A 25,583-nucleotide genomic window follows, 5' to 3' on the forward strand; every position below is an offset into this window, starting at 1 on the left:
AGAAACGCTTTACAAAAAAAAAAAAACAAAAATGACACTAATGAAAAACTGAACTTGTCAGATGTCTTAGCCATTCAGAGAGCTTCAACATAGACCTGTATTGACTGCAAATTTTTGAGAAAAGACTACCTAAAGATGCAAAAATTTTAAGAATGAAAAACATGTAGCTGCTTAAATCAATTAACAACAATTGTTCATTTAAAAGGAAGGAAAAGAAGCAATACAAGTCAGGGGGCTGAACCAAGCACTTTTTCCATTGTCCTTTGCAGCTACAGAGAGTTCCAGAAGCAAGACATACAGATGGGACAATGGTATAAATCCAAACACTGAGGAATGAAAATGTATATACAGCAGTGTTTCGATTATTTTTCAGAGCTGAGGACAGAGAAGTACGTGTCTGTGTGCTCATGTGTGTGTTCTGCTCTCTGATGGCAGGTGAGGCACTGAGTGAAGGGTACCGCCGCCCCAGGAAGATGGGCACTCACACCCCACGGTACAAGGGAGGAGCCTGGGGCACTGGGATTAAGTGTGGAGCCACACCTCTCCTACCATGAGACACAGCTCATCACTGAGGGCCTGACTAGAGGTACATGTCAACTCTTTGCTAAAGAGATTGTGTATTCTTCAGTCAGCCAAGAAAGAGACAGGGACACACCTACCGGATTAGGATGAGTGAAGTCACTTTTCCATAGTCAGCTGGTGTGAAAACTACCCCGACCCTTTTCATTTCCAAAGGCTGCAAATGTAAGTGGAGGACGCCAAACCCGGATTCTTCAGCATGCACACCCTGCAAAGTATTCATAAATGCAATTAACTCCCGGAGAGCAAGCGTCCGTTAAGTGCATCGTGGACGATAAGCATGACTGCTTTTTCTTTAATGTCTAGACCTGACCAACCAAATCAACCTGTGAAACTTGTTTATCCTGAGAGCCCACGTCCATCCATGGTGCCCCAGCCGCAGCTGAGCAGCAGAGGCAGAGGCTGCAGGACAACCTGACACGGTCGCTGGAAAGGGGACCTGCTTCCTGGAGCAGATGGGAGCTGGGGCTAGAGGCCTTTGATGGAATGATGCTGTGAATGTAAAACATCACCTAGAAAACAGACCACACAGCCTTTGCTCAAACACTACAGGGATCTGACCGAGCCACCCATCCACTGCTGGACAACCCTAAATTCACTTTAATGTCAAGTTTAAGTTTATAAACAAATCATCTTCATTATATTTAGTCTCTCCATTCAGGAGAAAGATCTTTATTTATTCACATCCTCTTTTATTCTCTCCAAGATTTCTAACTTTCTCTGGATAAAATTCTGTGTTCTAAATTTAACATTCAAGACTTGGTTCTTTATCACTGTGGTAGACTTTCTCTCTTCCCACTCTTTTCTAGCTCCTTCTCACTGAAAGTAATTTATTAATTTTTTTAGAGCTAACTGTACAGTCTGCTTAATATTTCTCTCTTCTGTATTTTTAGGTTTTAAGTTTGTTTTATCCTTCAGTTATTGCTAGCATTTCCCATGCTACCTAAAAGAAGAAACAGTGATGGTATCTGATTCACTTTCATTAAAATTACAAACTTCATGAGGGAGAAACTCTGCTTTATACACATACGAATACTGAACAAAAAGCTGCCAACTTATGGTATTAAAAGTATAACCACGACAGCACCAATTATTAAATAGTTCTTCCATGCCAGGCACTGGAATGTAATTAGGTGCATATATAAAATACTAAGCATTCCATAAACTTGTTGAATCTTCAAACATTATTACGAGTGAGAAAGAGAAGGCTTGGAGAGGTTCAAGCATTTCCCCAGGATTACATGGAAGAGCCGGAATACCTGGAAACCTGAATGTCCAGTCCCACATGCTCTTAACCAAAAGAGCTACATTTCTAAAAGCAAATGGACAAAAATAATGTAGGCCTTTGTATAACAAAGAATTCTAATAAGAATTTTAAGTTAAAGTTTTGAGTGTCTCGAAGACACTGAAACTATTCTTTCTGTCAATGTAGTAAATTAACCATGGTAATCATATCCTTTATCACAAAAGATGTAATGTTCTTGGGGAAAATCTTCAATCACTGATTAAAAATGTTTTCCAAGTGAGCTGCACCATCTTTCCAAATCTGAATAGAAAGGATATTGCCATGTAAAGGAAACTGGCATTATTTTTGGAATTTAAAATTATATATGATTAAATAGTAGTGGAGCAAAATACCTGTTAGCATCTTGGCCTCATTTACCTCTCAGCAGCCCTGGGAGACTGCTTGGTGGAGAGAAAAGTGAGAGGGACAGAGCGGGGCAGGCTCCTAACACAACAAGGCAGTGCTGCCCAGACCACATACAAAGGGAAACAAGCATTACTATTGTGTGTTTCCTACTGTAAAAACGTCTCCATTAAAAACCCACTCAATGTCTATTGACAGATGACTGGATAAAGAAGCTGTGGTATTTTTATACAATGGAATACTACTCAGCCATAAATAATAATAAACTAATGCCATTTGCAGCAGCATGGATGGACCTGAAGATTGTCATTCTAAGTGATGTTAAGCCAGAAAGAGAAAGAAAAATACTGTATGGTATACCTTATATGTGGAATCTAAAAAAAAGACAAATGAACTTATTTACAAAACAGAAACAAACAGACACAGAGAACAAACTTATGGTTACCAGAGGGAAAGGGGGTGGGAAGGGATACATTGGGGGTTCGAGATTTGCAGATACTAACTACTATATATAAAATAGATAAACAACAAGTTTCCACTGTAGAGCACAGGTAACTGTATTTAGTATCCCGTAGTAACACATAATGAAAAAGAATATGAAAACGAATATATGTACGTATACGTACGACTGAATCACTATTCTGTGCACCAGAAATTGACACAACATTGTACATTGACTATGCTTCAATTAAAAAAAAAAAAACCTACTTAAAAAGTCTGCTTTGACTCCTATTTTAACTCTCAGCTGGAGGTTATCTATGGCCTCCCTCTTTCAAGGTAATCTGGAGCCAACAGTGTACCTTTGGAGGGGGTGGTAAGGGCAGAGAAAGAAAAAAGCACCCAAGGCATTTAAATACGTTTGTGCATTAGAAATACAGTGATACGCATATGTGTGTTCACAGGTGTACGTGCGTATTTTTTTTAAGAGATGCTTCGTGTTTGAATTGATCTCTGGCACAGAACACCTGTGAGGAAAGTGCTCAGCTACACCAGTGACCCACAGAACGACTGCGTGAAAACTCAGAAACCAGGCTGCCAAGCTCCCAAACAACACCCTTGCCACATGACATGTTTACTCCCTCTCCTCAGTATTTATCCAAGACCTTCTGAGTGCCCAGAGCGTTAAGATTTTCAGAGAAATCCTTTTATATAGATGAGGTGACTATCACAGAAATTGGCTGGTTTGCTAAAAAAAATATGAAGTCAGTTTAGTGAGAGAAGATTTTTTTAATTGCTTTTACTTTATCTTGCCTTTAAAAAGAATCTGATGGGGCCAAGGAATCTTAGGAGAATTATAAATTACGGGGTCTCAAGTTTTATGGTTTTCTCCATAGCTCTGATTCAGTTTTTATTTCTTCACTCACAAGAATCTAAATAATCACATTAAAATGATTTGCAGGCTCACATGAACCAGGGGCTCCTGCTGCCTGAGTTAACTGGAAAAATCTGCTTTGCATACTTAATTCTAGAATATAAAAATAAGAGAGCCACATACATTACGTAAAGACACTCGGAACATAAATCAGTGAGGCCCAAATGCTATGCATCTAGTTTGTCAGCATTCTTTTTCCTGTTTAAAGACGACACCCTACCTGGTAAGGGCAAGCTTTGGTGAGCTGGAATTCACCAGTTGTGAAATTAATCATCTGCGTATCGGTGCCAAACCTACAAAGAAAAAAAAATGTGTAAAATAGCATTCAGAGCACCAAGGAAGAAAGAATTACATATAATACACACACACACACACACACACAAGCACATGTACCTGCACACAGACGCAATCCACCTGTCCTTACACTCTGGGGTCCCAGCCCCTCACACCGTACCTGACATATTCTAAGAACTCAATAAATACTGTGGAATGAATACCGCTGACAGCACAGAATGTAAAAAAGTATATGGTGACAAAAGCTCTAAAGATGAAGCAATTTCTTTTTCTTTAAATGGTCCACAGCTACGGAACCTGATAGGAACTCTCGGCCAAGGACAGTTTTATCTCAGTGGACTCGTGGCCATGTCTGGAGATATTTGCTTGTCGCGGCTGGGGAGGTCCTACCGGCATCTACTGGGTGGAAACCAGGGTCGCTGCTAAACACCCCTCAAAGTACAGAACACCCCGTCCCCCTCCTTGAACACAGACTCCTCTGCTCTGCCACGTGAACAGGGCTGAAGCTCAGACCTGGGGATCAGGGGAGGTCTTACTAAGCCAAAAGAGGAAACGTTCTAGGTGCAACTGTGATTGCTATGCGAAAATTAGATGTAACAGACACGAACAATGTTACCGCATCTTGTTTATTACCAACATGAAATGAAAACGCACTAAACCACTAACGTCATTTCTCGCGTTGTGCAGAGGTCACCGGCATTTCGATGATAAATTTTAGGAGTGTATGTGAACCACTGTGACTGCAAAGGTTCCCTGACAAGAAAAGAATATTCTGCTGGGGGCCTGGACTTGACCCAGGAAGACAAGACGTCACACGGTACACACAGCTGGGAACTGCCGTCAGGGGTGTGCACGGGCGGCTGGTGCACAGCCACACACAGGCTCCGGGGAGAATGTGAAGGATGTTACACGATGCTGGGTCTAAACAGCACTTCCCCAAACCCCTCCCCCCGAGGAGTCTTCAGGACTGGGCGTTACCATTTGTGGAGCAGGCGCACAGCGGCCTCGGGTCTGGGGTACAGGGAGATGGGCAGGAGCTGCAGGGAGACTGGCAGAGAGGAAGGATTCTTCACCACAAAGTACTTCACCTAGAGGCGGGGAGAGGAGAGTCAGAACCCCGAGAAAGGCTGCACCGCTCCTGAGACGTTCCTGCAAAAACGCATCCCCTGCAGCTAACCATGCAAAGCAACGCAGCCATCAGCTCGAGGGACAGCCCGGAGAACAGACGGCCTGAACGCCTCAAAAGTGCCTGCACTCTGATAAGATTTCTTTCTGTTTCTTTGTGTCATCTTCAATTTCCTTCATCAGTGTTTTACAGTTTTCAGAGTACAGGTAATCTCCTTGGTTAAGTTTATTTCTAGGTATTTTGGTCTTTTTGATGCAAAAGAAGTGCCCATTATAAAATTCTGGTTTTTGAAGAGGAAAAAAAAAAAGTGAATGAAGGGCTGCAAATGGCAAAATATCCTTCTTTCTTACGGGTGAGCTGTATTCCATTACATATATATGCTGCACCTTATTTATCCATTCATCTAGTGATGTGCATTTAGGATGCTTCCATATCTTGGCACTTATAAATAATGTTGCTGTTAATAGTGGGCTGTATATGTCTTTCTGAATTAATTCTTATTTTGTGGTTGGCTTTATTCCATTGGTAACTATGTAAGCTTAAAAAGCTAAAGCTTTAAACGTTCTTAGAAACAATGAACAGTACATACATGTAAATTTTTTAAAATATGTGCAGTATATCGTGTATATGTATTTACATGCAATATATTGTATATGTGCAGTCAAATTGTAACAATTCTACCTAATAAAACTGAAAAATGGGGGGAAAAAAAAAAAAAGAGTGTGCTCTGAGAAGAGAGACTAAGGAAGATCCAAGGAGGGGAAGCCACCTGACCAGCCCCTGAGAGATCCTGGATCAGCCAGGACCAAAAAAAAAGCCACAAAGCCTGCTGGTGGGATAACTGGGAGAGCTGGAAGGCAGACTGCAGGTGAGAGAACGTTATTATGATTAATGTTACATTTCCTGATTCCGATCATTATCCTCTGACATGTCAGAAGATGTTGCCCTTTGGAAATTCACACGGGAGTAGTAGTTAGAGGTGGAGGCATAACGTCTGGCCCTCTCAAGTGGCCCCTAAAAATGCGTGTGCGTGGAAAGAGAGAGGAAGCCGTGGAGCGAGTGTGGCAAACGTCAGAGATGGATGCGTCTTTGTGAAGGGCAATGGGGAGGTCTTGTCCCCTCTTGAAACTTTTCTCCAAGTTGAAATGATTTCAAAATAAAAGTTTCATTAAAAAGCAGTTTTAGTAGCACAGGGAACTATATTCAACGTCTCGTAGTAACTTATGGTGAGAAAGAATATGAAAACAAATATATGTTTGTTCCTATATGACTGAAGCATTATGCTGTACACCAGCAATTGAGACAACATTGTGTCAACGGACTGTACTACAATAAAAATATATATACTGAAAAAAAAAAAAAGCAGTTTTAGGATGTCTTGCCTAAGAAACTCAACAAGCACCTGAATAAGTGTAACTTACTACTCAGACCACGTGTGATCTAGCTCTTGGGCAAGGAAGCTTACGAGACAAAAACTCAGGTCTGCTGGCGTCTTCTTTCCCTCTGCCCTCCCTCCCCACCACCCCTGCTGGGGGAGAGAGGCCCACAGTCGGGCGCCAGCGGCCGAGGATGAGGATGGCGGGGCAGCAGGCATCACCGAGCCGCTTCCCAGACCTCTCCCAGCGAGCGCCGCACCCCCTCCCACCTGCCGAAGCCTGTGTCAGTCACGATTCTCTGTGGTGGGCAGCTGAATACTTGCTCAGCTGGCAGATTTTGAATTGAACACAGACTTCATAAAACGTATTTCTTTTATGCACTTCCAGTCTGTTTCAGAGTTTTATTCCTTACTTTGTCCTTTGGACACCTCCCCACTCCAAGGGCTGAGTGGCAGGTGTGTGTCACTTAAATTTAAAAGAATTCTGGTTCTGAAGCAGCATCTCAAGGTGGAAAGACTCTGGTAACATAAAAACCCAAGTGCTGGGGTGTCCCTGGCGGAGAGATGAAAAGACACCGAGGATGCTCACCACGCTGCTCCTCAGGGCGGTGGCGCTGAAGTTCAGCATAACGCCAGGCTGAGGGATCAGGCGAGGCAGGAAGGAAGCAAAGGGTTCTGACTCCCTGGATCGCTTCGAGTGGGCAAACCGCGTTGTTCCTAATACACTCCTCCTGGGTGATTCATAAAGAAAGAAATCATCAAAATAACTTGGGCAGAAAAAAGGGAAATCACTAAATATCACTCCCCCTAAAAGGAGTAAGAGGCTTTTGGAAATAAAAATGGCTTCTTCCGGGTCTGGGGAAGCCCGAGTACAGGATGACCCTGGAACATCCCGTTTTACTAGAAAGCAAGAAAGTGCTCGAAGAATGATGGGCATGTGTCAAAGGGACCCACGAGCGAGCCTTGAAGGACGCCCTCAGCCAAATTTGGGACAAGTTGGCATCAAAGATAATAATGATGGTAATGGTGGCAATAACCAAAAAATCCACAGTGATGCCCAAAAAGAGTGTAGAGTGAATCATTAGAAACCACCATTTTTGCAGCCAGCAATTCAACAAGTGATCCCAGGCAAGGATTATCGATGGTTAATAAAATCACAGTGGGAAACATTCTGAGGGAACAGGAAATGTGCAAGGTCTCCAATGATCACAGCCCATATAGCTTTTTACTTGCCAAAGGAAAAACACCTACAACGGACAGAGGCCTGTCACACATACAACAGCAAGTCAAAGGATTCAACTGTGCTACGCCAGTAATGGGACCAACTGACATCGACGGGCCTCCTGAAGTGACAAGGACCCAGGGCCAACTGAGTCATCAGCACTCTTCCCCAGAATGTTTAACAGGAAGGCAAACTTAAAGCAGCAACGGGCAAAATCCAGAGTGCTGAATGTCCTATGAGACTGGCTAGGATGCTCTGAAAGATCAATATGATGAAAAAGGAAGAAAAGGGAGGGGACAGTAGTCTAAAGAAAATTAAGGGAACGTGGCCACCAAATGCAACGCATGATCCTGGATTTTAAAAAAAAAAAGAAAAAAAAGGAGAAAGAAAAAGAAAGCTGTAACAGATATTTGGGGGGCCAACTTGGGAAATGTGAATACGGAACACATGTTAGATAACATAATTGTATCAATATGAAGTTTGCAGGGTATGTAATGACAGTGCTGTTATATGTAGGAGAAAATTCTCCTTAGGAAAGAAATTATTCCCTAATGAAGCACTGGGGGCTGAAGTGTGACATTGACAGTTTACTTCCAAGTGACTCAGCACAAAGGGAACGTGTGTGTGCACGTAGATACAGACGGAGAGAGAGAGAAAAGAGCAAAAGTGCTAACATGTCAACAACTGGGGAGTCCAGAGGGGGAACGTTTGCATATTCACTGTACTAGACTTTACAATTCTTCTGACCTTTGAAATTTTTCAAAATAAGAGGCTGGAGAGAAAAATCTCAATTATTAAAAAATTACGTACTGAAATTTCAATAAACTCCTAGGTTTAACCGTCTCCCCAGTGCTAAGTAAATGAAATGAAGAAGGGTGAAGACCTACCTGCAGACATCACCATTTTTAAATTTCTTCCATCTTTCATACAACTTATTTGAAAGTTCGGAATCCACATCCCAGGTAGACCGATCCAGAGAAAGGCTCCCTTCCCAATTAGGATTTTCTAAAAGTTAGATCAGATTTACTAGTTAGATGTACAAAAAAAAAAAAAAAAAAAAAACCCACAATTTACTTAGTAGCTGAGTGTTCAAAACTTCTCAAAATGAGAGGCCGGTAAAGTGATCAGTGCCCCCCTCTCTCCTCTGACTACTGTCCTGAAAGCCCCTCTAACTCAATGGCAAATGATATACCAACTCAAACAAACATGTGTAAAACAAAACTCAATCGAATTATGTGAAGGTAATAACATAAAAGACACATGGCTCGTGGAGACAGCCTGAAACAAGTTAAAATTATACTTGGAACATGTTTAACAGCTTTAAATCTAAAAAGCTAAACTATTTCCAGGTCAGTGCTGGTCATCATCTAAGTTAGTTTACTCTGTTGAAGGCTGATGGACAAACAGCAAACCTCAGAAGAGGACACCAGCAGGGCTCCGCAGAGAGAAGGTGTGTGTTTACGTTTATAAACTGGTGCCCTGCTCACCACGCCCTCCTGACCTATCCATTCTGTCTTGTCTGTGCTGAAGAGCGTATTAGCATCTCCCAAAAGAAATCTCTGTACTAGAATGTTCTCTTTAGGTTAAATATTTTTAATAAGTCAAAAGGCAGGGAAAGACCTAGAGATGGCTTTATCTCAACACCCTGGCTGTCGGTTCACACAGCACTAACGCTCCCTGTAAGACATTCATGCTCCTATACTGACGTCTTCAAATTCAATTTCACATTATTTTTTACCAACTTCTAGTTAGCCCTTTTATAAAGGAACCAGAATCTTCCAATTTTTCCTGGTGACAAGGTTGCTATGATGCTCAAATAACATGTCTGAAGAAAACCCTTGTGAAAAGGACAAGCCACTTGAAGGGGGCATTAACTACCCGAGCACCTCAGATGTTTTTGGAGGATTCTTAACAGTATCAAGTCATTCCATTAATGATCATGCTCTTTGAGAATAGAATATGATGCAATTACGTGAACAGGACTAATGATTTCATCTACAGATGCTAATTTTGCTCACTACTTCCCACCCCACCCCAAACTAGAGTTCTACAGAAAACCTAAGGGCAAAATACTTACCCGCTTTTGATTTTCCCATGAAATAATGCATGCCACAATGTGCTATCACTTCAAAACCCAGACTCCCTTCCTAGATTGAAAAGTAATATATGAATAACTTAAAGCACAACACTAAACACAAAAACCCTCATGCACTCAAATGCGTAGCTGGCGTTGGCCTCCACCTCAGTGAGCTTCCCTTTTACCAGAAGCCAAACAACTAGAAAACGGATTCTTGGCTTTCTGTGCCCTTGAGTGACAGCTCTCCCTGTCTCTCACAGGGAGTGGATTCTGTGCCCAAAATCAATCATCATAATCAATGCCCAGAGTGACAAACCCTGGGCCCAACAGACACCAGGCTGCCTTTGGAATTAAGAGGACATTCTTAGCAGGGTTTTTAAAAAACTGTATTCTAATCCTGTAGTATTAGAATGACCCGCTTCCTAGGTTAGGAAAATGCGGACCGGCAACTTCCACACACACCTGCAACCTGCCTGCTCCCGCCCACGGTCACTCTGCTTGTAAAGCATCGCCGGTTTGGAAGAAGGAAATTTCTATGAAACCTCCCCTGCTCAAAATAGGGATGAATGGAATTAACCTTACGTTTTGTTTAGTTTCACTTTAGAAGCCCTGTCTTTATGCTTATAGTGAAACATGAGGCATGTCTATCTATGAAACACCAACGCTAAGTAAGTGAGAAAAATCATAAAGATGGTTGCATGAATGTCTCATAGTGAAAAATTAGAACCCAGCATTATACAGAATAGCTTGGATCCAAAAGAAGCAATAACAGTAACTAAATGAAAAGAAAGAAACATTAAGAAAAAATGAGGCATGTTTAAGCTAAGATTTAAACTAAATACAACAGACCCAGATTTTAGAAAGCATTTTAACTGTGGACCCTTGCAGGCTTTAGATTTGGCCCATTAAGGATATTCAAGGATTGTCAGCGACTGAGAGTCACTTACCAGACATCTAAATAAAGCAGTTAACAATTTAGTTTATCTAAAGTCATTGCAAGTATGCCCTAAAAGTTCAAATGTGTTTTCTACAGCAGGCACATACGCCTTGCTCTATAAATTCTGGAAATAAATGAAAGAAATCTTCAACTTGCAGTGTCTTATTTCATTCAAGAATTACCTCAGATTACTTCAGAAAAATAGAAATTCTTTCTAAATAAAGATTTCCATATCTAAATAGTTTATCACCTAAGACTGTCCTGATAATGTCCTTCAATTCCTTAGATAGCCTTCAAGAACATCATTTTAACCCGGTCAATAAAATCCAAGCACCATGAGATAAATTAATACAAAGAAACAGTCATTACTACAAAAATCATAACACGTATATAGCATGTGGACAATACCTTGGTCGGGGCTGAGTAAATGTGCAGAGGTATTACAAAACTGGCACCTATGTTGGTAGTCAGAAATACATGGGTGAATAGATTTATGGCAATGTCTTTAACAGCAAGTTTCAAAGAAAATATTTTCCAACAGCCTGGAGGTAGAAATAAAGGGCCAGTGAAATTCAGAATCTAAAAAGAAAAGAAGTAAGAGAAATTACTTTCCTAAATACCACTAATAAGGATTAAGATCATTATAATGTATCGTACTAATGTTCTTCTCCACTTCGAGAAATACCATTTTATGCAATTATCTCCAGGTCAAAAATTGAACTATTTTTAGATAAGTGGTACACCTCACATAATATTTAACATGCAAGTGTTTTTAAATTTCACAAAAGTCATCTTGAAGTTTTCATAGGTGGTATTTTACAAAAATCTACTCTTTCCTCATGAACCAGGCTTATTTTTACTAAATATCATCTTTTTAGGCTAAATTATAATTTACAATACTCTTAACTCATGGTAATAGCAAATATCTCCAATCGATATATCCTGGTCTCTGTAAGCTACTTGAACAACAGTTTGAAAAAAGTAAAGAGAGCCTCAAAGTAATTCTGAAAGAAAAACACTTGCTTTAAAATTCATCAGTAAAAATTAGATCCTATAAATATCAAGTTCATAGCATTTGACTTGAAACCAATTAAAATAGTCTCCAACTTGGATGAAAGTACCATGTGTACCTTTAAAATGTGCTTGGTCTCCTTGGAAACAAACACATCATGCAAGACAACGCTACGGTCAAAATGGTTGAGGTACCACATTGACCAAAGTCCTGACGCGTTCTCGTGAGTCTCCATGTGAAACTGGGTTGCAGAGGAGTCCATTCTAAAGTACCTGTGAACATAAGACATGCGTGCTGTCAGCCCTGAGTGTGAAACCGTCTCACAAGAATCTCAAGAGATTCAAGAAGAACAGCATCACAGAACATCAGAAAATGAACGTTAGCGCTGGAAAGGATGGAACCCATCACCTTCCTCAACTCTCCTGCCCACAAGGGGAGCATCTGAAGGCCAGAGGGTGCAGTGGGGCCAGGACCAGGATGGCTCACAGAGGCCACAGGGCAAAAGTAGGACCCGAAAGTAACTCAGAAACATGGCGGGGGTACTTCTTCCTACCCCCACCCTGCACCTGGCTGCCTGGCCGGAGCCCATCCAAGACCTTCAGGTTCCTCCTTCCCACTCTGCAAACCACCCTCGCACTGCCTGTAGCAGGGAAGGCAAATCCTGAAGAGAGAATCAGACGAGTCTCAGTTATATATCTATAAATTTTTTTTTTAACATAAAATACATAGGGGCCACAGGAAAGGATTGCAGCCTGCACCACAGAGCAAACGTCTTAAAACTTCGTACAACCATCCCTCTTCTTCAGAGTTCAGCTACATTTTTAAATTATCTCTAGATGGGGAGGGATAAAAAAAACATACGATTCCAGGGAAAGTGGAATTAACCCACCCTTGAACCACAGGAGCGGAGAGGCAGGCTTTTAGTGTTGGAGTGTGTTTTGTTTCCTTCACATCTTCTTTCATTCCACTGTCACAAGACAACGTAGCTGTTTGGAGGTAGAAGGAAATAAATGTGAAGGATAAGTATCTCTTCTTTCATTACTGAGGGAAATGATAACCCACAATGACCAGTCTCCTGTCAGGAGATGCTCTGTTGCACAAACAATGCACATTTCTGGAGGTAGAGTTCTGAACACATACACGAGTGTATATGTACATAAATTCCTAAAGGTAGAATTAAGGATCGAAGCCCATAACATGTACGTTCATACATTTTCATAGAGATCACCAATTTTCCCTCCAAAAAGCCTGTATCCATTTATACCTGTGTCAAAAATATGAGTGTTTTTTTTCTTCCTAATCATTACCAAAACGGAACATCAACAGTCTTTATGATCTTCAATAGAGCTAAGTAATAAATTATATCTCACTTATTGCCTTAGCATATCTTTCAGTATGAGTGAGGTGGGGCTTGTTTTTATATGTTTATCTGCATTTCTTTACAGAAATATTTTTAACTCTAAGTAAGAGCCTAAAGGATTAGGTTTATACTCCAGCGCTAGTCAGTCTGCACCACGTTCTACACAAAAAAACGAAACTGGGGCAGCACCACCTCTTTGTAAAAGCAGCACGTCCATCAGACGCATTTGCAACCTGGTCTTTCAAATCGCCAACTGAGTGATGGTTTACAAATTCAAAATTCTACACATGTAGCAGAATAAAAGCCACATCCCCAATGGGAGGGCACAGCTCAGTGGGAAAGTGTGTGCTTAGCATGAACGAGGTCCTGGGTTCAATCCCCAGTGCCTCCATTTAAATAAATCAACAGATAAACTAATTACCTCCTCCCCGCCACCAAAAAAAGTGGCAGCATCAATCACTTTTTCCATCATGCTATCTCAGAACTACCAAGGCTGTGGAATTGAAACCAAACCCATTCATTTCTTACAACCTTGCCTAGGCTTAGCTGTGAGTCATTTTACAGAAAGAATGGCCATCCTAACAGCTAGATACCCAAAACACAAAGACAACCTTCGGTATTTTTTAAATCTGTACCTTTGCAAGTAAAAGAAGCGATTTTTGTAAAGTTTGTTGCAGAAGTAGGTAGGAGCACTGGTTCAAACTGCAGAGACAGGGCATCTCTCTGTGAGAAATGATGGACATCCTGTAACAAAAAACAATCCACAGGACTGCTCTCAGACGGGCGAAGCTGTATCCGGTTTGAATTAACTCTGTTCCAATGACTAGGTAGCTCAGACTGGTGTACACCACAACCACTTAGCAGATATGTCTGTAACAGGACGAAGGGGTGCAGACGACCTTCATCCAAACATGGGTTCAAGCAGCGAAAACAGGTTTAAATCATTGCAGAAGAGAACAGAGACAAGTGTTTCCTCAAAAATCCTCATGTTCTGCAATGCCATACACACTTGTAAGTTTAAAATCCACCTCATGCAAGCATTTACAATTACCTGTATCCACAGAAGGCTGTCTCCTGAATGCAATATATACATATTTACCGCCGAATCATCTGCCCAAAAGAATCAGAGAAATGAGATTAAAACAAAGGACCATCTTTTCACCCCTTCACACAGTACTTAAAATATCACATAACACATTTCTATTAAAAAATGTAACTCGTTCTTCAACACTAAAATTGAAACGAGGAGCTACTTTCTGTTGGATATTCTTTTAAGTGACAAGAGAAAGGACAGTGGCAAAAGGACTGACCTAGTACCCCAGGCTCTCTGAATGATGAACTACCCATAGAAAAAGTCTAACTTCAGGGCCGTATTATGACTCCCCTGGATGAAACTAACCAACTGGACAGTTTCAAATAAAGCCAGGTCCTCCTGCTGATTAGAGAGCCCCTCAATTCCTTATTTCCACTCAGGAAAAACAAAACCTTGGGATCTCAAAATGCAGCCTTCCTTTTCATCCTCCCCAAGAGAAGTGCTCCTCAAGGGACAGGTGTCTTCTCTACACTGAGGTCCACCTGGCCATTCTGGGAATCACCAAGAACTATGACCCCAAGGGCAGGAAGCTCTCCTGCTGACCCATGACTACAACACAACTAAATCTGCGGACTGGGAAGGACAAAGTTAAGACTGCCAATGTAAAAGGACACTCTGGGACCATTTCTTTCTCTGAATATGTATGTGTACACACACACACACACACACACACACACACACACAAACAGCATTGATAACCACTGGGTAAGAGCAAACCCTACATTATAAATGTCACAGATCACATAGTATGTGTCTCCTACAAAATCTCTTAGAAACTCAAACTGAGAAACTAGGTTATTTTTGGTAAGTAACTGAAACACACAATTTCAGAGATAAAAGGCACAGAAATAAACACTAAAATCTGCACTGCTGTAACCTGTCGGGCATCCAGGAACAAGCGCATCCAATCAACTATTTTTTGGAAGGGGGGTAATTAGGTTTTTATTTATTTTATTTTATTATTTTTTTTTTAACAGAGGTACTGGGGATCGAACCCAGGACCTTGTGCATGCCAAGCATGCACTCTAGCACTTGAGCTGTACCCTCCCCCTAATCAACAATTAAAAATACAAACAGTATGATATGGTCAACTGAGCTGCTGCCAATCAGTAAAACTGTAACAAGAGACAGAGAAGTTCAAAAACTTCGTGAATATTTATATTATGCTGCAGTGCCCATTTGACTTGTTCACTCTCTCCAGAACTCCAAGAAAAATTATTCCCAGGGAAGCGCAGAATGGTTTGCAGTTAACGTTCAATTTACTCCAAACTATTACAGCCTTACTAGCAGATGCAGGCTGAGAACCAGTTACTATTGGAAGCTGTTCATAATGAAAGCAAAGGCTCTCTCTCTTGCACTGCAGTGATACAATCTGCAAGCAAATGGTAGAGAATCATGATGCAGGTTGATCAAAATAGAATAGAAATTTTCAGACTCCACCTTACCTGAAGTCTCAGATTTATCTGTCGCTACATAAATGATAGAGAGATGATCTAACAAATCTTGTGTGTTTTCTTCAAATTCTTTGGAGGAGTTTCCCATTGTTACAATTATGCTCATCTGTAGCCGTAAAACATCGTCAGATTCCACGTAACAACTCTGAGATTGGAGGGATGGGAAAAAAAGGAAAAACTCAAAAAAAATCTGAATTTTTTTATTTTGAATTTTACGGTGGGGGGGGTGGGGAAGCATTTATGGTGAGGGCGTGTGCATTTCTGAGAACAGAACATTTATTTCTAAATAAAGAGGCAGGAAGGAACGCAGGGAGGAAACACAATTTTTCATTTTACCTTTAATTGCTGACACACTTTATTATGTAAACTGCATTCCAGTTGCACCTGCAAGAGGCTAGTATTAGTGGTTTCTGCCTGGAAGAAAAAAAGAGGGGGGGAAAGAACTTAAAAGGAAGCCAAAGGTTCAATCTAGTATTAATAGTTAACAATCTATCATTTATTTAGAAATTACATTCATTCATTCATTTTATTTATTCAACACAAATTTGGGTATCTGCTAAATGCTGGGTATAATTCTATTACTGGAAGTACAGTAGTGAGTAAAATAGAGAAAGATCTGTCCTGTCACTGAGCTTACTTCTAATGGAAATGATAAGCTCTCCCCTGGGCGACATGAAAATTCCTATTACGGCAACAAGCAGATAAATAATTTCTAAACATACACGGAACACTGTAGTTTGGTATTTCTTATGCTTTCTAAACATTCTGTTCCAGCGTAGGAGTCTGCTTTTATTTAAAAGTAGGGTCACCCAGGGAGAGCCAATCAACAGTTCTCACGTCAGCCTCCCATCACTAGAACGACCTTAGAAGCCATGAGAAAACCAGAGACGTCCAAAGTTCACCTGGCTATCATTTTTAATATGTGGAAGGGATGTGGGTTGAAGAGACAAAAATATACGAAAAGAATGCAGAATTTCGAGACATTCAAAGATCTTAACCGCCATATGGGATAATACTGGCATATTTTTGAAGACGAGGAAACGCAAAGTCCAATCAGGGGATACAGCCATTTGGGTGGGAGGGTGGGGGCAGCAGACAGCAAATACCCACAAAAGGCAGGCGGTGCAGCACGTGAATCTTAAGGATCTCAGCTGAGAAGTTCCTCTTTTGTTCATTTGACGTGTCTGGCATAGCGATGACCAAAAAGCCACCTGGCCTGGCAGTCACAGTCGGAACACCAGGAAATCTCAGCCAGGTAAGAAGGCATTCCTCAAAGCTTTGGCTGACTTAACTGTGGGTGTCCAGCTGATTCAGTTTTAAGTAGAATCACCACAATTAGGTTTAATTTGTTAGATTTATAAGGATTACCTAAATACATTATATAAAAACACATTTTTTAATGACTACAGCTGTCATCAAGCAATGAAAGTACTAAACGAGAATAAAACACAGTTGTTCCTCAGTTCTGTGCATGCAGAACCGGCAGATACGGAGGGCTGGCTGTCAGGAACTTGAGCAACCTCGGAGTTTGGTATCCAAGCCAGGGTGTAGGAACCAATCCCCGGCAGGTGCCACGGTACCACAGCATATTACATTGTAAAGTGTAGTAAAAATGAGTTTAACCCAGCTTGTAAACCGACCCCAATGTTAACCAATGGCTCTTTGCAAAATTGCGACTATCAGCTACACTTACATGGGTGATAAACATCTGTAAACTGAGCCTCAAGTCTTAAGAGCTGGATTTTTTAATTTGTCTTTCTGTGAATGAGTCCCACATCGAAGACATAAACCGAAAAAGCCCACTAGTCCCTGAAACTGTGTTGAGCATAGTTATAAATGACTTCCTGGTGTCCAAATCCAATAGAAACCTCTCTTTTTCCTGACCCTTCTCCCCAGCATGATGCCATGAGGAGCTTCTCCTTCTCTTGGCTTCTCTCCTTCCCCAGCTCCTCCTGCTCTGTCCACGAGGGGCTGGAGTCAGTCTGGATCCTGTCTTTTGCCCTCACCACTCTCTCCCGGCGGGAATCTGCGACACGCGGGACCGCCCACACTCATCTCACCAGCTCAGACCTCTCTGCACACCCATGGGTCCAACCAACGACGGGGCACCCATCTGGATCCTCACACACCCCGCGACAGCCAGCCGGCTGTGGGCCCCATCTCCGCACCATCCTTCACACCGGGTTTAAGCCAGAAACCTGAAAACCAACCTCACTCCACCTTCTCACTCACCCTCCTCAAACACATCCATCACCGAGGAATCCTGGCTGCACCTACTCAGCAGAGCCTCGAATCCCTTCACTTCTCTTCATTCCTAAGAAGTACCCTCAAGATTAGGGGTCAGTCGGCTAACCATGCCCACGAGCCACACCCCGCCTGCTGCCTGTGTTTGTAAATAACGTCCCACTGGAACACAGCCATGCTCTTTCTCTTGGACACTGTCTACGGCAGAGCTGAGTCTTTGCAACAGAGGTAACATGGCCTGAAAGGCCAAAAATAACTACTCTCTGGGCCTTTACAGACAAAGTTCACAGACCCTGTCCGAGTGGGAGGGAAGCGGTAAGATGCAGGCAAGCTGTGCAGTAACTTCCTCCCAGTCTCCCCGTGTCCACCTCTGCCCTCCTCACTCCACTCTCCATGCTGCATCAAGAACGAGTTTACAAATAAGCAAACCAGGTCATGTCACTACCGGCTTAAAACCCTTCAGAGACTCCCTGCTTGGCCAGAGTCCCAAATCCTTAACTGTAGCCATAAACCTCAGGTTCCACCTCCCTGTTTACACTCCAGCCTCACTGGTCTCCTTTCTCCTCTGTTTTGCTTTCAGCCTCTGTTCCTTGGCTCGGTACTCACATCCCCAACCTACCCTCCCCTCTGCCTAACAAAATCTGATTCATCCTTCATGTCCCAGCTTAGACTTCCCTTTCGGGGAGGTCATCCATGACACCACAGCTGGGTTAAGTGCCATTACCTACACCCACAGCAGCTTTCACCTGATCTTCTGTAACGCCCCTCATTACAACGTCACGACTTGCTCAAGGTCTGCCTGCCGCAGCAGACTGTAAGCACCCTGTCTGATGCTTTTACCACAATGCCTACCACTTAACTGGCACTCAGCAGACAGCTGGAGACTGAAAAGAAGTGGGCACACAGCCACCGACGCTCACCTGCAAAGGGTCAGCCTGAAAGGGGCAAGAAACTAAAAAATAGTAATCAATGGCTATAAAATAAAAGTGTGTATCAAAACCTGCTACTTGGCATGTGGTTCTGATCTGAAACCTTCACAGAAGTTTAAAGAAAAACCCGTATCAATACACTGTCAACATATCATTTATAATTAAATTGGGTTTTGTTTGATCTACAACAATTTAACTATAAGGTCTTATCTGACAGGCAATTCTCTTGCCTAAAAAATTTTTCTCCAAATATTGAAATAATGTTAAAAGTTTAAAATTATGATTCTGAACACGACTGAAAATCCTATCTGCATAGTTATCTGATATGATTTAAAGCTTACTATGTTGTCATTCTTGGTAAATTTCTGGATGAGTAAAATAAGAATTTACCATGTTAAATAAGATTCTTCTATTAGCCGGGAACATAACAAAAATAAACAACAATATTGTTTCATTTGCTGTACAACATATTTCAGAATCCCACAAGGGGGAGTTCCAGCACCTCCAAACTGCCCTTGAAGCATGCTGATTTTTCTCAAAAAGAAATTTAAATGTTCCATGTCTTCCTCTCCCAAGAGAACAAAAGTATTGCCATCTTGACTTAAAAAGGAAAACTAGAACTAAAACATGAGGCACTTGGGGCAACCGCACACACGCTGGGATTACAAATTCTCTCTGAAAGGACCCCAGCCAAGCACATTCGTTTGGACGGTAGGACACTTCTTATGCAAAAGTGTGCCTAGGCCGATTATAAAAGGAAAACAAACAAAAACCTACTTCTCTACCTTGGAAATCTCCCACATTATTGTAACAAATTAGTTCATGAATTTTATGGCTAAAAGAAAAAATAATTCCTCAGTAGTTTTCCCATAAGGATATGGTATTATTCCCTTTTAGAAGATGGAGGGAAATGTAGTTTGGAGGGGTTAAATGACTTATCAAAGGTCAGACAGTTGGTTAGTGGCAAAACAAACAAAAAAAAATAGAAGGTATTTTAACATAAGTCATCAGTATTTTTTCCAAGTAAATCAGAATAGGCCAAGTCTACTTCTCCTAGGTACTTTTCTTCAACATGAAAACATGCCTTAGAAAAGCACACCAAGAGATAATGCAACAGTCAAGACGACAGCACTATTAAAACTCCTTTCATACAGCATGTGTTGCCATGATTTTGTGGTGAAGGCGTATGAGTTCAGGGGATTGGATAAAAGAGAGGAAAAAAACCACCTTCCTCTACTGGCTGAAAAAATGGTCTTTGTGAGATGACTGGATAAAGAAGTTGTGGTATATGTATACAATGGAATACTACTCAGCCATAAAAAAGAATAAAATGCCTTTGCAACAGCATGGATGGACCTGAAGATCATCATTCTAAGTGAAATAAGTTAGAAAGAGAAAGAAAAATATGATCTCATTGATATGCGGAATCTAAAAAAAGGCACTAAGGAACTTATCTACAAAACAGAAACACTCTCAGACGTTGTAAACAATCGTATGGTTATCAGGGGAAAGGGGGTGGGAAGGGATAACTTTGGGAGAATGAGATTTACAAATGTTAGCCACTATATATAAAAATAGATTTAAAAAAAGATTTTTTTTCTGTATAGCACAGGGACTATACTCAATATCTTAAAATAACCTTCAATGAAAAAGAATATGAAAACGAACATATGTATGTATATGCATGACTGGACATTATGCTGTACATCAGAGATTGACACATTGTAACTCACAATACTTAAGTTAAAAAAATTCAATAAAAATTTTAAAAATTGGTCTTTGTGTACCAGGCCAGGGGCAGAATGTGATGGGGTGGGGTGGGGGCTGTTTCTATGCAATTAAATAGGAAAGAAAATGACAAGCTTAAAGTTCTAAGTCATCTGAGATGCCTTTCATTAACAAGAGTAAATCACGCCCCGACAAGAGCAGATGAGAATCTAGAATACATTAATCCAGACAGAAATGAACAAGAGTCTTGAAATTAGGGTGTTCACAGTTACAACCACACATGAAAACCTTTCATTTAAGGAATGTAACTCATGAAATACAAACGACTCACTTAGACAAATTCCAACCTGAGATTCTATTCTTCTCAGACATTTCTCTCCCTTTCACAATTCTGAACGCTAAATTTCAGAGGGCCCTAACAAAGATAAATCTCTCAGGCCCATGTGTGTCTCAGTGGGAACATGATCCCAAATAAGCCACGTGACCATCCCAGCCAGTGGCCCACATGTACGGCACTATGTACAGTACACTCTACACAGCAAATGATTCTGTGTAAAATGAGAGCTTTCAAACAACAAAGTCCTACTGTATAATACAGGGAACTATATTCAGAAAGTTGTAACGGCCTATAATGAAAAAATATGAAAAGGAATATATATATATATATATATATATATATACACAACTGAAACACTATGCAATACATCAGAAATTAACACAACATTGTAAATCAACTATACTTCAAATAAACATTTAAAAAATAAAATGAGTGCTTTCTTGGGTCCGTTCCACACAACACTCACACTTTTTAACCAAACTTTTTTTTTATTGACGTATAGTCATTTTACAATGTTGTGTTAATTTCTGGTGTACAGCATGGTGGCTCAGTTATATATATATATATTCCTTTTCATACTCTTTTTCATTATAGGCTATTACAAGATATTGAATATGGTTCCTTGTGCTGTACAGTAGGGCCTTGTTGTTTAAATCAAACTCTTAATTTAGTATTTCCTGCATAACAGGCAGGCTCAGCTAAGTTATTAGTAAGCACTGTACAGTTGCTTCACCCTCACATTATAAACAGCAATTGTGTTTCCACCCTCACCACCACCACTAACCTTCTATATCTCAGCTATTTAACCACCGAAAACAAAATTTACCTGCGTTGCCAGACTCACTCACTAAAATATTTGTAAAACCCTAGGAACTGGTGGAAATGAATTTTTTAATTTGTTTTAAGGGGAAAAGGTTTAAAGCACATGCAGCACATTTTCCCTTACCCACATCTTTTTAGAAAAGGCAGTGTTGGTGCGGGGAGGGTTTAGCTCAGTGGCAGAGCGCGTGCCTAGCACGCACAAGGTCCTGGGTTCCAGCCACAGGACCGTCATTAAAATAAATAAATAAATAAATCTAATTACCTCCCCCCATTAAAAAAAGAAAGAAAGGAAGGAAGGAAGGAAGAAAAGGCAGTGTGGCCAAGTGGTTTTGCAGTCAACCCAGACTCAAGATAAGGCCCCAGCTGTGAACCTTGGGGAGAGTCCCCACCTTTTCCAAGCCTCAGCTTCCTCTTGGATAACACAAGAGTTCAGGAACTCACAAGTCACGTTACGAGCATTAAATGAGATACACACGCCAATCCCAGGGCCTTCAAGCAGGCCCTCAAAAGGGAGCATTCTTTTTACTTGTTCATTTGCACTTTATGCCTTAAATTAGGAAAATTCCTCAACAAGTAATTTAAATGCTTCTCAGAAGCATTTCCCCCCACATCAAAGTTGTCAGAACGGAAACTCCTCTTCCCCAATCCTTTGGTTTCCAAGACAAGGGATTTTTTTTTTTTTCTTAAATGCTTCAAATTCTTCTTGTCTTGTTTTATAATTGGTTCAGAACCCAAAAAAAGGGAGAAGTGTCCTTTACTGCACACCATCTCCCACCTGCCCCCACCCCCTGAAATGTGCCAGAAACTGTGAAAGACAAGACAGCAGCCTGGAGATGGAGTGGACCCTGAGATACCAGGACTTCCGGTTGGACTGAGGGGCAGTGGTCCGTGTTGGGCAACACCCTGGCTTTTACACTTGGGCAGCTGGCTTTCAACAACCATAATCTGGCCAGCAGTTTCAGGACAGCAGTGAGAGCTTCCACCTTGGTCGGTCATGCAGCGCATAAGTGCTCTATCCAAAGGCAAACAGCTATTTTGTTTGTTTTGTTTTGGGGGGGGGGCAGGAAGGTAATTAGGTTTATTTATGTTTAATGGAGGGACTGGGGATTGAACCCAGGACCTCGTGCATGCTAGGCATGCATTTTACCACTGAGCTACACTTTCCCCCTAAGCGGCTATTTTTATATTGTCGGGTGATGCTGGGCCTCAAGCAAACGGCAAGTGGGCCCTGCAGGCCTGGCTCAGCCCTTGCGCCCGGCTCGGCACGGCACAAATTCGGGCTCTGTTATGCCGGCCGCCGTGGTCTGACCTTGAGCCACACAGCACAGCCCTGACCTAAGCAGTCATGGCAAGGAGGAGGCTAGGACAGAAAGGGCGTTGCAGTGGAAAACAGGATGGTGGTTCCTCAAAAACTAAACACAGAATTACAACATGACCCAGCAATTCCACCTCTGGGCATACACCCAGAAGTCACAGGAGGTGCTCGAACACGTATTTGGACCCCTATATTCACAGCAGCAGTAACACAGTAGCCAAGTAGAAACATCCCGAAATCCACGGATGGATGAATGAATAAACAAAACTCAGGATATACAAACAGTGGCATAATTCTTCAGGCTTCCAAGGGAAGGCAATTCTGACACGTGCTGCAACACGCATGAACCCTGAAGCCATGCTCAGGGAGGTAAGTCAGTCACAGAAGGACAAAGGCTGTAAGATTCCACTCATGGGGGGACCCAGAACAGTCAAAGCCAGGGACAGAAAGTAGAATAATGTTGCTAGGGGCTTAGGGGAGGGGGGTGACGAGGGGTTACTGTTCAATGGGGACAGAGTTTCAGTTTGAGCGGATGAAAAAGTTCTGGAGGTGGACAGTGGTGTAAAAACGTGAGTATAATGAATGCTGCTGGGCTGCACATCTGAAAACGGTCAAAATGGTCAATTTCGTGTTATGCGTATTTTACCACAGGAAAAGAAAGGGAAAAGAGAGGGGCAAAAAGAAAAAAAGAGAAAGAAAACAAAAACAGAAAAATGTCCCCGTCAAGGCTCTCCTCAAAATAGAGCTTCCAGAATACTATCCGCTGCTTCTAGAGCCAGATCTTAAAGAAACTGTGTTGGGTCCAACTCCAGGCAACCAATGTAGACAGGCTGCTCCAAATCCTGTTCCATGGCCAAGAGTCGGAAATGTGCAAGGGTTTGCTTTAAATTCACGTGGTTGGGCCACAGACTCAAAAGTTCCTCTCCAACTCACCAGCTCTAAATTCATTCATCACCTAGGCGCTAACAGCCGCTTCTGATTTTCCAGGTCCAAAGTGACAGCTACACAGACAAGAGGCAGATTTTATAAAGAAAGAAGCAATGAGGGTATTCTTATTAAGGAGATATGCTGTCATCTTGGGTTAAGTCAGAGAAGCAATTTGACAAAATTATTGCCAGCACAAAGACAACCACCACTAAGGGCTACCCTTGGAAAAATCAGACTCACTCCGGAAATCCAAGAGGTGTTGGAAGGTTAGAAAAGAAATCAAAAGCAAAACAAAACAACAAAAAAGGTCCCTGTCATTTTTCCTAATAGGAGGAAACTGCATTCTATTCTTCCTTTTAGAACAAGAGGAAGGAGGGGGGGAAAAAAAGAAGCAGATTGATGAAGCCGGAGACAGAGAGAAAAGCTGATGTCTTCAGGAAAAACCAGACAGAGCTGAAACAGGAAAGGAGATCTTGAAGCCTGGAATCCAACTGAAATGAGAGAGCTGTCGCTTTGTGCTTGTTTGAGCTTTAAAAAAAAAAAAAATCCAAAAAGACAGACAAACAAGATCTCCACAGACTGGAACTGCTCCTCCAGAAGGAATCAGGATTCAGTGCTAGGAACTCTGGAGAAACACACTTTTAGAGCCAGGTTCAGAACCCACAGTAAGAGCAATCTCCAAGGAGAGGACCTACGTGCATCTCCAAAGACTGAGACAGCTCTACCAAGGGCTACCGCACCTCCGGACAGGCTGGGAGAGAGCAAGGATCAGAGGAGGATGCTCAGAGCACAGCACCCGGGGACACGGTCCTTGCCTGCGCCCTGCGGGAACATGCTTGAGAAGTTTGTGGAATCCGGACTCAGTCTAAGAGAAGACATGGCAACGAGGAAGCCCATTAAAGGGGAAGCCAGCAGGACAAGACGGACTGACCCCAGCCGTGACTTAACACGTGCGTCTAATGGGAGAGTGTCTCCAGTGTAAGAGTCTCCACAGCAGGGATACAGCTGACCCAGGACGTTATCAACTGGATCTCCCTTGCTTTGGGAGAACTCAAGAAAATGTCTAGAGAAACACCCAGAGGGAAAAAAAAAATAGATATAGACCAAAAAGTAAAGGAAAAGGTTGGGGAAAAAAAAAAAAAAAGGATTGCACAGTCCAGCAAACAGTAGCAGCTTACAAGTGTTAGAGAAAAAAGAGACCAGCAAAAGAAGCTAGTTAAACAGCAAGAAACTCATCCGAGCCTCCCTGAAAGGAAGAAGGGACAGGAGACAAGTACAACCTGGAGGCAGAGCGCAGACAGCAGAGAAAGGAGGAGTGAGTGGCTCGGGGCCAAGGTGTCACCCCCACGGGACCCCAGCTCCCCAAGTGTCAACAGTAGCTCCCTGCCAGGAATCTGCAGCGAACAACGCTCCACTAGAAACACGCAGGACGGAAAGGCAAAACCTTCCCTAGGAAGCAGGTTGCAGAAGCCTCAGTGAGTCCCAGGTAAGAGGCAACAGAAACCCTGTCCTGCCCAGGTCTCCAGGTCTCGTGCCCGCCCGCAGATGCTGCAGGAGCTGCATCCCTAAACAGAGCCTGGGTACCACTCAGCACAGAAGTGCCAGAAACAGGGGCTCCCTGCAGAAAGGAGAGGACAGGCACTACACATCTCTGTGCCGGGGCATCCTTCTAAGGCTGGGCTTCTTAAAATTGAAGTATCTTAATCCTATCAGTGGATCCCATCACAAAGGC

The 25,583-nt window shown here is 42.1% G+C and overlaps 1 protein-coding gene across 3 annotated transcripts in view; it reads right to left on the reverse strand.

Moving 5' to 3' along the window:
- Positions 1-25,583, reverse strand: part of TMEM131L (transmembrane 131 like) — a 159,737-nt gene that overhangs the window by 37,995 nt on the left and 96,159 nt on the right. For all 3 annotated transcript variants that reach the window (XM_031464452.2, XM_064488977.1, XM_064489019.1), the window contains exons 8-20: positions 15,886-15,963; positions 15,541-15,694; positions 14,054-14,112; positions 13,638-13,746; positions 12,532-12,628; positions 11,761-11,914; positions 11,039-11,209; positions 9,694-9,763; positions 8,504-8,621; positions 6,984-7,125; positions 4,872-4,981; positions 3,820-3,892; positions 660-787 (exon numbers count right to left, since the gene is read on the reverse strand). In XM_031464452.2, the coding sequence (XP_031320312.2) occupies positions 660-787; positions 3,820-3,892; positions 4,872-4,981; positions 6,984-7,125; positions 8,504-8,621; positions 9,694-9,763; positions 11,039-11,209; positions 11,761-11,914; positions 12,532-12,628; positions 13,638-13,746; positions 14,054-14,112; positions 15,541-15,694; positions 15,886-15,963 (1,463 nt within the window). The remainder of the gene's footprint in view (positions 1-659; positions 788-3,819; positions 3,893-4,871; positions 4,982-6,983; positions 7,126-8,503; positions 8,622-9,693; positions 9,764-11,038; positions 11,210-11,760; positions 11,915-12,531; positions 12,629-13,637; positions 13,747-14,053; positions 14,113-15,540; positions 15,695-15,885; positions 15,964-25,583) is intronic.

Source organism: Camelus dromedarius, chromosome 1 (genome assembly GCF_036321535.1).
Source record: "Camelus dromedarius isolate mCamDro1 chromosome 1, mCamDro1.pat, whole genome shotgun sequence".
Classification (NCBI taxonomy): Eukaryota; Metazoa; Chordata; class Mammalia; order Artiodactyla; family Camelidae; genus Camelus; species Camelus dromedarius.